Here is a 15,480-nt window from a genome sequence, read left to right on the forward strand (position 1 = left end):
ATCTTTGTAAATGTATACAACAGCAAGATAGATGTATGTTGTAGTAGTAGTAGTAGTGCCATTATGTACATTGGGTTCAAATATATTTTTCAACCACTACTACTGCTGGTCATTTTGGGATTATAACAACGCTGTTGCTGATGCCTGTTTTTTTTTTGTGTACATGTATTGTAATGGTATTTGGTGGTGTTAGGTGTTGATTGTCGCCGTCTTCCATCATTGCCATGGCATGGAGAGCATATTAATATTCACACACAAAAACAGCCAAAAAAGCAAAAGCAAAAAACACCAGCCAACCAACCAACCATCAACCAATTCATCGACCAAAAACAAAGAAGTCCAAATTTCTGGTAATCTGGTTCATCATTGTCATCATCATCATCATCAGAAAAAAATCATGCACCAGAATAAAAAAAATTATAATTTTTTTCAATTTTTACAAAAGTTAAAAATTTAATTATGTGATTTTTTTGTGTGTATGTATGTGAGTGTGTGTAAAGTTTGTTTTTACCAAATTTTTGGTGTTTTGTTGTTGTTTTGTTTTTTTTTGTTGATCTCAAAAAAAAAAAAAAAATTCCAACCATTTTTTTTCGTATTTCTTGCATTTTTATTATTACACAACTTTTATTTTCATTTTTTTTGCGCATTGCAAGCAACAATTTTTTTTTGTTCGTTTTACATCTTTTCAATTCATTCATTTATTGATTCTTTTTTTTTCACCATTTTTACAACAAAAACAACAACAACAAAAATCGAACGAAAATTCTGCACCAATTTTTTCTTGATTATTGATTGACTATAAATGACATTCAATTGTCAATGTTTATATATTTCAATTGGAAAAAAATTATATATGGCCTTTAATCTTGGAACAAATTCTGTGTGTTGTGTTGCTGGAAACCTTTTTTTTTGATTAAAATGAAAAATAATCATGTGTAAGGTATGTCAATTTTTATTTTGTTTTTTTTTCATTTACAATTTTTTTTCGATTCTTTATTAGTTTTTTTCTCTGGTGGTGGTGGTGGGTATTTGATTCTTCCAAAAACATACATACACACACACACACACGTACATAAAGTTGCACTTAATAATAATAATGATGATGATGATCAGCAAAAGAAATGACTATGAGAAAATAGAATACATTAACCATGGTTTCACCACTCTCTCTCTTTTTTCTTTCATAATATGTGATTATAATCTAGTTTCAACCGCTCGATAGGTTTTTTCTTTTTTTTTTCTTTTGGTTGGTATCCATGTGGTGTGTTGATGTGTGTATATATCAATGATGGTGATGCAAATCAAATTATTTCATTTCAAAACTCTAAACGATGGCAATAATACAAACAAAAGTCATTCAATTGGCTACAATTGGTTGAATCATAAGGTGGAAAATAAATTTGCGATGAATCATCATCATCATCAACAACATCAACATCAGTAATGATGAATTTTCAATGAAAGAAAGAAAAGAAAAACCAATCCATTTTCTCTTGATATTTAGTCATTCTATTTTTCTTTCTGGTTATTGGATGTCTCACTTTCAATGTTGTTGTTGTTGTTGTTGTTGTTGTTGATGTTTGGCTTATTCCAAATTACCAGAAAAAAAACGAGAGAAATTTTTTTTTTTGGGTCTGAGCAGATTTTTTTTTTGTTTTTGTTTTTGTTTTCTCTTTTGCCTTTTAATTTTCGAGTGTGGCGTCATAATACGAATTTATATATATATATCGATTTAAAAAAAAAAAAATAAAAATGGCAATTTTTTTTACGAAATTAAGAGAGTGTGAGAGTGGAAAGTGAAAGTAAAATATCAAGCAATTGGTTCGAATGATTGTGGTGAGATATAAATTGATTGATGATTGAAAGCACAAAAAAAATTTATTTTTTTTTTGCTGTAACAAGCGAAAAATAAAGTGAAATGGATGGATTTTTTTTTCTCATCCAAATAATGCACCACAATTGTACCATTGAGATCAAGTTGAATTTTTTTGTTTGTTTGTTTGTTTGTTTGTTTGTTTGTTTGTTTTTTTTCTGGTTTACTCTGGTGTGGGTGTTTTTTATTTTTGTTCAACAACAGCAACAGTTGCAGTAGTAGTTGTTGTTGTTGCAATTGATCTTGTTTTTTTTTTTTGGTGTTTTTTTCTGGTATATTCATTGGTTGAAACCAAATTAAATGTTTGTCATGATTATTGAATCGGATACACGGCCAAGACCGGATTTGTGAACAGAATCGAATACAAAAATTCGTATAGTCATCACACACACACACACACACACGAATACACCAGGTAGATAGATGACAAATTGACAATGATAACGATGATGAGAAATGAATGATTAAAAATAAAAAAAAATGTTTATTAATAGCCATTCTAGTTACTAAAAATAACATTTTGTTTTCTATTTTTATACAGTTTATTATAGGAATCATTATATATATCCGTTCAAATGAATCACAATCACCGAATAATCACCATCATCATCATCGTCATCCGCAACAACGTATTTATTTGGAAAACAATTTTCGATGCATTTATTGAATTGACAATGAAAATGACGAATGATGATGATCAAATATAAAAAGAAGATTCAAATTTGTATATGATTCTAATGTGTAAATTATATAACACAATCAAGATAATTCAGATACACAGACGCATAACGATTCAGAGCCCTCGTGGAAACTTTATTTTGTGCCATAATTTTTTTTTACACACACAGAGAAACGTACGTTTTCGAATATACGAACAATAAAAGAAAAAAAACTAGTGCGGTTACAATTCAAATGAAAACAAAACAACAAGTGGCCAATCGATAATTCAACATATAATAGCAACAACAGATGCAAACGAAAAGAAGAAGAAGAAGAAGAAGACCAACCAATATACATGGTGAAATCACCTCAGCGGCGGTCCATTATATCAATTTAATTGAAGAAATTTTTTTTTTAAAAATCAAAACAATTATAAACGAAAAATGTATACAATAGGACGTGATAATATTGATGTTTATGATTTTAAATCTGAAGAAAATCTACGAAAATGGCGTGGATTTTTCATTCCAACTTTATTACAGGTATGTGTGTGTTGATTACTTTTCCATTTTAATCATCAATAATTTTCAATTTGTTATTAGATTCAAAAAATCACACATCCAACATTGATTGTTAAAACAGATGGTTTGCAATATGTAGAATCATTATTATTGAAATTATTAGGAGCAATAATGGCTACAAATAGTACGGCAGGCGCTGGTAGTGCATCATTGATGACATTACATACAATCAGTGATTTTGAAGATCGTATTCGACGTCTAATACCGGATCCATTGAAAACAAATTCATTGAAAAAAGCAAAAGAAATTCTTTCTGCATTGCGTAATAGTAAAAGAAGCAAAGCGAATATCATATTTCATGGCAATGTGGATCGTTCACCATTGAAAACACCTGTGGATAAATTTCATCATATGCTACAAAAAGATGTTCTTGGTCATAAAACCGATATCCAGGTTTCACAATATTTATTGGCTGTATTGGAATTTATTGCTACCGATATACTACAATTGGCCGGACATTATGTACGTAATATGATTCATACGGAAATCACTAGCCAAGACATTCATGCTACGATGTGTGCCGATAAAGTTTTAATGGAAATTTTCTATAAAGACGAAGAAGAAGAAGATGATGATGGACCACCATTATCGGCCAATTGTTATTATAGTCAATCATTTTTTGATGCAGATTTTGGTGATAATGGTGGCGGTGAATATGGTAATGTTGGCGGCAATCATCATCACCATCATCATCATACCACAATCACATATTCAGAAGCGGTACATGAATTCATACAAGAAGAAAGACAATTTATACGTGAATTATCATTGATAATAAAAGTTTTTCGTGATCCAATGACCACCGTTCTTTCCGATGATGATCTCCAGCGAATATTTGTCAATATTGATGATATTTATGAATTTGCTATCAAATTTTTAAGTCTCCTAGAAGATGCTGTTGAAGTGGCCGATGAAGATGATTGTCCAGCAATTGGTTCATGTTTTATTGAAATTGCCGAAGATGAAGAGATGGATGTCTTTCATAAATATGCTCAAAATGTATGTAAATGGTAAATGAAGAAATTTTAATTTTTTCTATTCCTTTTTTTCTCATTTCTCATAGGTTATGAATTTTTCATTTCGCGACCATTTATACACTGTTCTTTCACAACATTCCCTTCAAAGCCGTATAAGTGAAATATTCTCATCAAGATATAATGCAGCAGCCAATGGAATGATGGCTGCTATAAAATATGTTTTACCACGGCTACTACTATTGCCTGTATATCATTGTTTTTCGTATTTCAAAGCAATCGAAAAATTAAGAGAATTAACACCATTGGTTAGTGATCGTGAAAATTATGAACAAGCCGATTCTTCATTACAATCATTGAGAAATGTGTTGGAAAAAGAGAAAAAATTAAATAAATTTGGTGATGGTTATTTTCTACGATTATATGGCCGTACACATAGGGCAACAGCATTGGCAAAAATGAAAGAAATTCAATCATCAATCGATAATTGGAATGGAAAAGATATTTGGCAATCATGTAATGAATTCATACGTGAAGGTCTACTGTATAAAGTATCCAATCCGGGTAAATCAATTGGACAATTTTCAAAATCTGAACGTCGAGCTTTTCTATTTGATAGTCTATTGGTACTATGTAAACATTACACTAAACGTATGGTGCCAGGTCGTGGTGATAATTCACATCTGGAATGTCGATTTAAAGAACGTTTTTACATACGAAACATTGAAATAATTGAACGTGATGAACTATATGTACCATCAAATTTTTCTCTATTTTCCAATCATTTCATTGGCCATTCGGCTGATAGTCAACAACAAAATTCAATTCTGGAACAACAACACCAATCATTATCATCAAGTGTGTCGAATATAAGCAATCATATCGCCAGTGATAATTCAAATACAATACATGCATTCGAAATATCACAAACGAATCAAAATCAGTCAATAGTATTGATGGCAAAAACAGTGGAAGAAAATGATAGCTGGATGTCTCAGCTGATTCTATTGAATATGCGTTCAATGTTGGAACGAACATTGGATGCCAAATTATTGGAAGAGGCAAAAAAACATCCACTGTTATTACCACATGCATCGGTATATCGTTTTGCAATCGAAGATATGGATACAAACATTATATTTGAAGAAAATAAATCCAATCGTAATGTACCGCTAATCAAAGGCGCCACATTATTGAAATTAGTCGAAAGACTTACCTATCATAAATATGGTGATCCGAATTTAGTACGAATTTTTCTCACAACTTATCGTTCGTTTTGTACACCAATTGAATTGTTTAAATTGTTGATTGAACGTTTCGAGATACCTGAACCAGATTTTCGTTCATGTATGCAAGCTATGTATTATGCAAATGAAGAATTATCATCACCAACAAGTGTAGCACCACCTGCACAAGAATTATTATTGGATTCAAATGAAATGATGGCATCAGATCAGACAATACATTCTTCAACCGGAACATTTGTTGTGAATAATAATAATACATCATCGTCAGGTCCAACTAGTCCAACTTCTCTAAACAATAATAATCAACAACAACAACAACAGCAGCAGCAATTACCACCAACACCATCAGATTTTAGTAAATTTTTTGATGAACAAGATGAACAATGTCAACAAGATTATCGTGAAATGTTAAAACGATTCCGGAAAGAATACGCTCAACCGGTGCAATTTCGTGTATTGAATGTTCTTCGACATTGGATCGATAAACATTGGTATGATTTTGAACGTGAAAGTCAGCTGTTGGATATGTTGAATGAATTTGTGAATGAAAAATTGGCTAAATCACATACAAAAGTGGCCAAATGGTGTCATCATATACGTAGTGTTGTGGATAGGAAAAAATCACAAAATGTTGCCGCACAATTTGATGCATTATCCATCATTAATGGACCAATTGGACGGCCATTGTCGAGCATTACGAAAATCAATGATGGTCCAGAAGAATTTGATCTTTTAGCGGTATGTTGATGATTTGATTGAAAAGATTTTTTTTCAATATTAAATTTCAATTTTTTTTTGTTTAGTATTCACCTGGAGCTATTGCTGCACATTTGACTTTATTTGAATTTGATCTATATCGTGCCGTACAACCATATGAATTTATTGGTATGGATGATCAATCATTGGTATGGACGAAAAAGGATAAACAAAAAACATCGCCTAATCTGTTGAAAATGATTCGTCATTATACAATTGTATGTTTTCGTGTTTTTTCCATTTTTTGCGATCTAATTGATGAGGTTTTGTTGTCTGTAGATTTGTTATTATTTTGAAAAATGTATTGTTGAAGCAGAAAATTTCGAAGAACGTGTTGCAATTGTCACTAGAATCGTTGAAATAATGAGCCGTTTAATGCAATATAATAATTTTAATGGTGTATTCGAAATTGTTGGCGCTCTGGATTCGGCACCAATTCATCGGCTAGAGCATACTTTATCACAGATTGAACGTAATAGTAAATTGAAAAAAGCATTGGAAGAAGCTAAAGATCTTATGGATAATCATTTTAAAAAGTAAGTCAATTTTTTTTCTCGTTTTTAATATTCAATGAGCAATTGATAATTGTTTTGATTTTTTTTTTAGATATAAAGAGAAATTGTTTTCAATCGATCCACCATGTGTTCCATTTTTGGGTAATTTTCTTACCAATATTGTACATTTGGAAGTTGGAAATCCTGAATATCTTTCTCCTCCGAATTCTGATTCTGGTTGTCATCATCATCATAATATTTTAAGTCATCATCAACAGATTAATGATTCATCATTGTCCAATGCTCAACAACAGACAAACACTAACGCACAATCATCATCAACATCGACAATGAAACTTGAAGCTGATGGCGCTGCAGCCACTTCTAAATTGATTAATTTTCAAAAGAAACGTCGTGTTTATGAAACAATTTCGTTGATACAACAATATCAGAATGAACCATACAATTCACAATCACAGAAAACGACAAAAAAGATTAATCTTAGTAAATTTAATCCAGAAATTTCAGTATGTTGTCGATTTTTTATGTTTTTTTCTGTTTGATTAATTAATTTTTTTTCTACCATTTTTTTCAGAATTTTTTCGAAAATTTAGATCATATTGTCTATGATGATGAGGAAGAGAAACAATTCAATAATTATGTTTATAACAAATCATTGGAAATTGAACCAAGAGGATGTAAACAGCCACCAAAATTTGTAAGTTTCCAATGACGTGAAATTTTTTTTTACATTGTATTTTTTTTTTATTTAGCCTCGAAAATGGCCAGATCGTAACCTGAAACAAAGTTCGAAATCAAGAAATATTCGATTACCTGGAATTTCGAGTAGTAGTCATCATAATCAATCATTATCATCATCATCAAGTTATAATCATAGCCATCAGAATAGCCATAGTAGTATGATGATGATGATGGATAATTGTGATTCGATATCATTACAACAACAACAATCACCATCAACGCCGTTAACTCCACCGGGTAGTTTATGCCCGGATCCAATTTTTGCACCTGTCATGATTGGTGGTGGTGATCGATTGATGAATAATGGAACACCACACATTTCACCAACAACCCCGGGCATTCAATCGATGAGTTTTTTTCCAACATCATCAGCTTGGCAACAAATTCCACAATCAACTCCTCCTCAATCTCAATATCATCATCAACATAGCGCATCATCTCCATTGATTTCACCACCTTTATCTTCAGATTTTTTAGGCACTTCAAACAAAAGTCCTTTGGTGCCGAAATCCGATCCACCACCATTACCACCAAGAGGTATTCGAAGCAATTCGATTGCTCCCGATAGCACTAATGCTAACAGCAGTAATAGTAGTAATCTGCCTGGATCAGCACCTCCTCTTCCACCAAAAACATATAAACGTTTGGGTCCAGCAGCAGCAACATCTTCAAATTCGTCCGCACAACCATCGCTGCCTACTACTTCTGAAACGAATTCTGGATCATCGTCATCGACCGTCTCAACTCTTCCTTCATCTTCAACGACAGGCACAAAAACTTCTTATCGAGATAAAGTACCATTACCTTTACCACGAATGCCTTTGCCATCATCGAATCATTATCATCAACGTTTCAATTCGGATATTGTAACTACAGCATCATCATCGTCATCCACCAGTCCAAATCATGCATCACAATCAAATGGTCCAGTCATAAATAGACGAAATTCAACTGTTGAAAACGTTGCCGCATTATCACCAAGACGATATTCACAAGCTCAATTACCACCACCATTGCCTCCAACACCATTAACATCATCACCACAGACACCAATGATGAATATGTCACAAACATTATTCAATCTATTGCCTGGTAGTAGCAGTGGAAGTCCAATTGGTGGCATTCATCATCATCATAATCCATCTTCAACATTATCATCGTCATCGCCACCATTACCACCTTTATCATCATCATTACATCGTCCACCACCAACACCAACATCGGCAACATTGCCCAATTTAATTAGTAATAGCAACAACAACAATAATAATAATAATAATAATAACAATAACAACAATAATAATGGTCCAGAATTACCACCGAAAACATATCGATTATCAAATCCATGTCGATAATTTTATTTTTATTTTTTTTCGATTCACCCATTCTTACCCAAACAAAAAAAACTAAAATGAAATGAAATTGCCAAATAATTACAATTCATTCATCGTTAACAATTGAATGGATCATTTGTTTTTTTTCTTTGTTCTCCAAGCATTATAATTATCATCAAATGATATATGAAGATTGAGAAAAAAAGAATCATGTCATCTTTGTAAAGGCTCATTTTATCATTTGTTGTTGATGTTGTTGTTGTTTTATTTTCATTCATTTGCAAAAATTTTTGTTTTATAAAATGTACAATCAAATTTGTCGCCTTAATTAAACGCATGATCGATTGATTGATTGATTAAAATAAATTTCATGTATGATAATTATAATGATTTGAAGAAAAAAAAAAATTTTTTTTTAATGAAAATTCATGCATTCAAATAATTGCATGTCATACATGAACGGTGTACGAATTATACAAACGGAAATATAATTCTTTTTGTATTTCATTCTTTCAGAACAAAAAAAAATCAATTTTATTAAACATGTTTATTTCAAATGATATCTCACATTGATCAATCATAGTGAATGCATCATGCATCAATCTTCAAGGTAAACAAGTTTGATAAGATTGAATGTTTCAAAAAAACAAATTATATATCTACTATCTATTCAACCCGGATAATTCCAGAAAAGAATTGGCTATCACTGAAAAAAAAATGACGTCAATACCAATCCCAGGCATCAAAAATAAATTATACTTGTAAGGATGTGTTGTAGTTTCAACTACAATTTGAATTCAAGCTTTATATATGAATGATGATGATGATGAATAGACACAGAATTTGTCCATTCTATATGATGATGTGCAACGCAATGAAAAAGAAATTGAAAGTTCATATACATTACATATACATCTATAAATATATGGACAAATCAATATACCACAGCCATCTTTTACTGTCCATTTATTTGTTTCGAGCCATTTTGTAATGAAGAGAGAAAAATGAATGAATAACGAACTGCTGCTTCACCGCTTTTTATTACTCACGTACTCAAATTATTACTTTGTGTGTTGTGGCAACGTCATAGAAGATAAACTGACTGAGCAGCTCAAAAAATATTGAGCTCTTCATTTTGTGTGTGTGTGGTGCGTTTTTGTGTTGATCTTCCAAAATCGATAATTTCCTTTTTGGTTGTATGGATGATTACGCATTACCAACTTTATTACCAACTGATTCATTTTTTGATTGATCGATAAAAAAAAATTTTACTCCGCATTGTTTTTTTTTCTTGTACTTGGCATTTCATCATAACATCATTTGTCATCCACACAGAATAATATATCGATATTGATGACAAAATTTTTGTCTTTTTTTTCATCATTAAAATCATCAAATGATCAAGGCAGCTAAGACAACGAATTAAAAAAAAAATGTCTTCATCTACGATTAGATTACGAAAATGGTTCCATTGGAATCATTTTGCATATCTTTTGGTATTATTATTAATCAATGAAATGATTGTTGAAACATGGCAACAAATACAATATGAACATCCAGATTCAGCTTCACAACCAATGGAACAGGTTGAATTCAATTATCATCAAGGTGATGAACATCATATTGTTAAACGTAAATTGAAAATGAAATCTATATTGGGCGGTGGAAGATCTAAATCCAAACAATCTAGACCTAAACCACAATCAAATCCGTATCCAAAACAACCGGCACATAATCCTGCTTATTCATCTGGTTCATCATCAAATCCTTATCCAAAACAACCTGCATATAATCCAAACTATCCAGCTGGTCCACCACCAGCATATCCTGGTTCATCACATCATAGTGGTTATCCAGCTGGTCCACCGCCACCCTATCCGGGATTAAATAGTGGTGGTTCTGCTGGTGGTCGTGGTTATCTACAACAATCCAATTATCCAAGATATCCTCAACAATCGGCAAGTTATCCAGCACAAAATCCTTATCCAGGATGTAAGTATTACATTATTTAAAATTCAATGAACGTTTTTTTATAATGTTGAATTTTTCCTCTTTAATCAATAGATCAAAATAAACCTGGAACATTTGGTAGTGGAAATATGTTTGGACATTCATATGGCAATAATTATGGTAGCGGTGGCTATCGTAAAGGCAAAGGTCTTAACATTGGTCGAAGTATTGGAACGGCTGGATTTGGTGCATTGGCCGGTACAGCACTCGGTGCTTATGGTGGTTATAAATTAGGCCGAATGGTTGGAGGTCTTGGCCGTATGGGACATTATGGTTATTATAATGATCAAGGCCGTTATATGCGTTGTGAACCACCACGTAATATAAAAGTTGATCCGGAAACAAATATTTCATACATTCCATTAGATGATGCTTATGATCGTCGTTGTTCATATTTTGATCGGCCACCACCATCTTATATTGAACCATCGATGTTAACATCAGCTGCTAATGTTATCAACATTATACCATCGGCATTCTTGTTGTTTGTCATTATATTCGTACAAATTTTCTCCACAAATCGAAGAATAATCTAAAATGAATGAAACAGAGTCCAACATCGCTTTCAAAAACAAAACAAAACAAAAAGAAACTTGGCATGTATGGCATAATATTTCGTTGATTCATCTATCTATATCTTAATATATTCATCACATTGACTGATTCATTTAGTCTTCGAGAAAAAAAATAGTGATTATCACCATTTTCATCATGTTCAATAATTTCATCATGATCATCATCATCGCTGTCTTCTTGTTGTATTAATCCAAGTTAACTATTTTCTGTTGAAATACCAAAAAAAAATAATTTTTATTGTTGTTGTCGTTTGTTTTTATTTAACATTTTCACAATCTCATCAATCAAGTTTTGAATTGTTCATCATTCATTCATTCATTCATCATCATCATTGTAATTTGTTGAATCAACACTAAATGTTCACATGTTTCCTATTCAAGATTAACGTTTTCTTTAAGCCAACAGGGTTCCAAAATAATTGAAAATCATTCTTTAGTTGAGAATAATTTTGGATTAATTTGGAATCCTGTTGGCTTGTAAGAAGACGTTAATCTTGAATAGGAAACACATTTTTTTTGTTGAAAATACAAATTATTGATGATGATGATGATGGTGAATGTTTGTCACATCAAATTATTGATTGATTAGCGATAATAAACTTGATTTTTGAATTTTTTTTTGTTTATATTTTGAAATTAAATTTTAGAATTTCAAAACAAAAAATTTCTACTTTATAAATTCTGGTTTGATCCATTAGAAAAAAATTGTTCTTCGTGCAATGGCGAAACGAAAGCCGAAATCGAAATCCAAATCAAAAGGTCTTTTTCCATTGGAAAAAGGTCCAACACCATCGAAAATGGAACCTAAACAGATAACGGGAATTTATAAAATTGGTGCTGGCTGTCAATTTCGTGCCGAAGAAGATGTTATTAAATTTTTTAAATATAAATTAGAAGATAAATTAGGCGAAGGTGGTTTCGGTGTCGTTTATATGGCCGTTGATTTAACGAAAAATACAAAAAATGCCTGTAAAATGTGTCAATTAGGTAATAATATGAAAGATTCAAGAATAATGGACATGAAAAATGAATTGTTTATCATGGAAAAAGTGAAACATTTATACATTGTAAAACTGATGAAACATTTTATGACTTTATCACCAAGTGGTAATCGTTTATATTTATTCATGGAATTAGCTGATGGTGGCGATTTCAGTAAATTGATCAACAAATCTGGCCCGTTCACAGAAAATCAGGCCAAACTTTATTTTGCTCAAATTATTTGTGGAATCAATCATATGCATTCATTGGGCATTGCACATCGTGATATAAAACCGGGTAATATTTTATTGAAAAAAGATACAACATCCATAACTGGTGATTATCTTCTGTTGGTTACCGATTTTGGTCTTAGTCGAATTCAACATCATGATGCACAAGGTGAAATAGCATTGAATCGAACCATATGTGGTACTCCGATTTTTATGGCACCAGAAATTTTACTTCGAAAACCTTATATTGCATTCGGTGTGGATATTTGGGCACTGGGTGTTACACTTTTCATTATGATGACAACAAAATTACCATTCGATTTTCGTGATCGACAACAAGCTGTCAAAGATATGGTGGCAAAAAAATGGGATTTCGAACAGGATCGTATGAAAGCGAAACCATCGAAAGAATTACGTACACTTGTCGAACGTATGATTGAACCAGATCCAAGTATTCGTATAACGATGCAACAATTGACCAAAGATCCATGGCTAATCGAATCATTTAATCGAGCACAAAATAAAGCTAATCAATTGAAACGAAAAAAATAAAAAAAATTCAATTTGTTGATTTGAAATTTTATGTTCCGTTCATAAACGACATATGAACAACATTCGCCATTTGCAAGCAATGTGTGTGTGTGTGTATGGTGGTAGAAGAACAACAAAGAACATGGAAAAAATGAAAAAAGGGCGCAATTTTATGTTTGTTTGAATAGTGCCACTACTACAAGTGTTCAGTAAGAATTTATGTTACAGCTACCATGTTGTTGCTGAGATAATGCAATGCACACCAGATTTTTTATTATTTGGTTTCATTTCGATTTTTTTTTTTGGTTGTAAATATCACATTTTTTTTGAATATATTGGAATTATTTTGCATGTTTTAGAATCGTTTCGGAATAAATTTTTCATCATTTTTATAATTGATAATTGAAAAAAAATGTCAAGAAGTAGATGTCGAATCTATGTTGGTAATCTGCCACCAGATATTCGTACAAAAGATATCGAAGATTTATTTTATCGTTTTGGTAAAATTACTTTTGTCGATCTTAAAACACGTCGTGGTCCACCGTTTGCTTTTGTTGAATTTGCCGATTCTAGGTTAGTTGATTGATTATTTGTCATATCTGAATATTTTGAATAATTTATTTTCATAAAAGAGATGCAAAAGATGCTGTTTATGAACGTGATGGTTATGATTATGATGGATATAAATTGCGTGTAGAATTTCCACGTGGTCGTGAACGTGGTCCTGGTGGTGTTTTTAAATCAGGTTCAAGCTCAAGTTCACGGCCACCACCTGCACGTCGTTCTAGTTATCGTATTAAAGTTACAGGTAACGTAGGAAAAAAAAATTGAAAAAAAATTTTGAATTTATTCTTTTGCAAACAGGTTTACCATCATCTGGTTCATGGCAAGATTTAAAAGATCATATGCGTGAAGCTGGTGATGTTTGTTACGCGGATGTTTTTAAAGATGGTAGCGGTGTTGTCGAATTTTTACGTCGTGATGATATGAAATATGCTATAAACAAACTAGATGGTTCAAAATTTCGTTCACATGAAGGTGAAACATCATATATACGGATTACAGAAGATTCTTCTAATTCTCGATCCAATTATCGTCGTGGTTCAAGAACGGCATATGGTTCACGATCCCGTTCACGTTCAAGATCTCGTTCGCGTTCTCGATCTCGATCGAATTCGCGTTCTCGATCCCGTTCATATTCACGTTCACGTTCAATAACGCCTGCAGCAAAACGATCACGTGGTTCACCAACATATTCACCACCGGCACGATCAAGATCAAGATCTCGTTCACGATCTTCTAGATCTCGTACACCATCATCAAGACGTTCAAGAGAATCACGTTCTCGTTCACTGGAAATATCAACAAACAATAATAAAACATCTAATGGTCATAATCGTCATTCACGGTCATATTCACGTTCCGTATCATATAGCCGTAGCCGTTCTCGTACACCTAATGATAATTATAATAGAGATCGTTCCAGATCTCGATCTCGTTCACCGGATAGTTCATCTGGTGAACGAACAAATGAATCATCAAGATCAATACGAAATGAAGGAAATTGAATTGATGATGGAAAAATTTTCCAACAACAACAACAATGAAAAACAAATTCTAAGATGGTTATTTTCTTTTTTCTTTTGTTTTATTTTCTTTCGAAAAAAATGACACACACATACTATAATATATGCTATAGGAATATTCTACCATCTCATTAGTGATTGCAGCACCCTATCTATATGTCTATCTGAAAAAAAAATGATTTCATTGCTCTCAAAGCACAGAATTACCTCAAATATCTTTTTTCTCCTTTGCTCTCATTTGTTCAATTTTAATTCATAACAAACAAACAAAAATTCTCCAGCTATGCACAATATTCAATTTAAAAGACACAATTGGACATTTTTTTATAGAAAAAAAATCGACCTTTAATCGATAATGATTCTACATTTTACAGTTTTTTTTCGGATTGAGATTTTTGATTATTAACAACAAAAAATGCATTTTTTTCAATTGTAAATTAATTTTTCATTTTTTCTTCCTTGCGTTTTTTTTTAACTTTGTTTAGTGTTTTTTTATTGGATAAAGACCATCCAATGGATTCCGATCCTTTACCAGGAACAGAATGAATTTTTTTTAATGAAAAAAAAATCATACACAAATTAGGATAAAGGTGAATCCAATGGATCCAAAGGTTAGGATTCTCGTATACATTGAGTCTATATGATGTTTCTGTGTCTGTGTTTGTTTGTCTTGGTTTTTTTTTTGTTTTTCTTTTGTTGTTGATCACGTTAACATTTTTTTTTTGTTTTGTTACCAAGGTGGATGATTGTGATCGCCAATGGCCAGGTTTGGATTGATCAAGTTTTTTTTTTCTTAGATAATCCATGGACAACCAAGCCAGATTATTTTGTTGTAGATGGATAAATTTGTTTTTAAAATTATGAATTATGAAATCTTTTTAAAAAT

The 15,480-nt window shown here is 31.8% G+C and overlaps 5 protein-coding genes across 8 annotated transcripts in view; all 5 read left to right on the forward strand.

Moving 5' to 3' along the window:
• The window catches only part of LOC124489798 (sodium- and chloride-dependent GABA transporter 2), a 28,428-nt gene that overhangs the window by 6,485 nt on the left and 6,463 nt on the right, over positions 1 to 15,480 (forward strand). The window lies entirely within an intron of this gene.
• On the forward strand, positions 226 to 9,064 carry LOC124489795 (son of sevenless homolog 1). 2 transcript variants are annotated; one of them, XM_075734837.1, is made up of 9 exons: positions 226 to 940; positions 2,415 to 3,075; positions 3,136 to 4,113; positions 4,178 to 6,073; positions 6,139 to 6,309; positions 6,371 to 6,627; positions 6,698 to 7,112; positions 7,181 to 7,303; positions 7,359 to 9,064. In XM_075734837.1, the coding sequence occupies exons 2-9, from the start codon at positions 2,977 to 2,979 to the stop codon at positions 8,700 to 8,702; spliced, it is 5,283 nt and encodes a 1,760-aa protein (XP_075590952.1). In that variant the 5' UTR covers positions 226 to 940; positions 2,415 to 2,976; the 3' UTR covers positions 8,703 to 9,064. The 2 variants fall into 2 exon arrangements, with proteins under 2 accessions (XP_075590952.1, XP_075590953.1); XM_075734838.1 differs by lacking the exon at positions 226 to 940 and adding an exon at positions 2,079 to 2,288.
• On the forward strand, positions 9,506 to 11,881 carry LOC124489802 (uncharacterized). The gene is made up of 2 exons (XM_047052191.2): positions 9,506 to 10,673; positions 10,746 to 11,881. Exons 1-2 carry the CDS (start codon positions 10,115 to 10,117, stop codon positions 11,225 to 11,227), a joined length of 1,041 nt encoding a protein of 346 aa, XP_046908147.2. The 5' UTR covers positions 9,506 to 10,114; the 3' UTR covers positions 11,228 to 11,881.
• LOC124489800 (putative myosin light chain kinase DDB_G0292624) lies at positions 11,964 to 13,032 on the forward strand. Its single transcript, XM_047052188.2, has one exon. The coding sequence runs from the start codon at positions 11,986 to 11,988 to the stop codon at positions 13,027 to 13,029; it is 1,044 nt and encodes a 347-aa protein (XP_046908144.2). The 5' UTR covers positions 11,964 to 11,985; the 3' UTR covers positions 13,030 to 13,032.
• SF2 (splicing factor 2) lies at positions 13,247 to 15,455 on the forward strand. 3 transcript variants are annotated; one of them, XR_012832463.1, is made up of 5 exons: positions 13,247 to 13,581; positions 13,641 to 13,816; positions 13,873 to 14,633; positions 15,080 to 15,205; positions 15,333 to 15,451. XR_012832463.1 is itself a non-coding variant. In XM_047052192.2 (3 exons), exons 1-3 carry the CDS (start codon positions 13,421 to 13,423, stop codon positions 14,574 to 14,576), a joined length of 1,041 nt encoding a protein of 346 aa, XP_046908148.1. In that variant the 5' UTR covers positions 13,247 to 13,420; the 3' UTR covers positions 14,577 to 15,051. The 3 variants fall into 3 exon arrangements, 1 of the variants encoding a protein (XP_046908148.1); XR_012832462.1 differs by having other exon boundaries at positions 15,080 to 15,455; XM_047052192.2 differs by lacking the exons at positions 15,080 to 15,205; positions 15,333 to 15,451 and having other exon boundaries at positions 13,873 to 15,051.

The sequence above is a fragment of the Dermatophagoides farinae genome, chromosome 10 (assembly GCF_024713945.1).
Source record: "Dermatophagoides farinae isolate YC_2012a chromosome 10, ASM2471394v1, whole genome shotgun sequence".
NCBI classification, from domain to species: domain Eukaryota; kingdom Metazoa; phylum Arthropoda; class Arachnida; order Sarcoptiformes; family Pyroglyphidae; genus Dermatophagoides; species Dermatophagoides farinae.

What these genes read in the sequence shown, in the direction of transcription:
- LOC124489802 (XM_047052191.2), top strand. Translation starts at nt 10,115, where the DNA reads ATGTCTTCATCTACGATTAGATTACGAAAATGGTTCCATTGGAATCAT. An exon ending in ACAAAATCCTTATCCAGGAT is followed by an intron (nt 10,674 to 10,745) that starts GTAAGTATTACA and finishes TTTAATCAATAG; the next exon opens with ATCAAAATAAACCTGGAACA.
- SF2 (XM_047052192.2), top strand. Translation starts at nt 13,421, where the DNA reads ATGTCAAGAAGTAGATGTCGAATCTATGTTGGTAATCTGCCACCAGAT. An exon ending in GTTGAATTTGCCGATTCTAG is followed by an intron (nt 13,582 to 13,640) that starts GTTAGTTGATTG and finishes TTTTCATAAAAG; the next exon opens with AGATGCAAAAGATGCTGTTT. An exon ending in TTATCGTATTAAAGTTACAG is followed by an intron (nt 13,817 to 13,872) that starts GTAACGTAGGAA and finishes TTTTGCAAACAG; the next exon opens with GTTTACCATCATCTGGTTCA.
- LOC124489795 (XM_075734837.1), top strand. Translation starts at nt 2,977, where the DNA reads ATGTATACAATAGGACGTGATAATATTGATGTTTATGATTTTAAATCT. An exon ending in AAGAATTTGATCTTTTAGCG is followed by an intron (nt 6,074 to 6,138) that starts GTATGTTGATGA and finishes TTTTTTGTTTAG; the next exon opens with TATTCACCTGGAGCTATTGC. An exon ending in ATGGATAATCATTTTAAAAA is followed by an intron (nt 6,628 to 6,697) that starts GTAAGTCAATTT and finishes TTTTTTTTTTAG; the next exon opens with ATATAAAGAGAAATTGTTTT.
- LOC124489800 (XM_047052188.2), top strand. Translation starts at nt 11,986, where the DNA reads ATGGCGAAACGAAAGCCGAAATCGAAATCCAAATCAAAAGGTCTTTTT.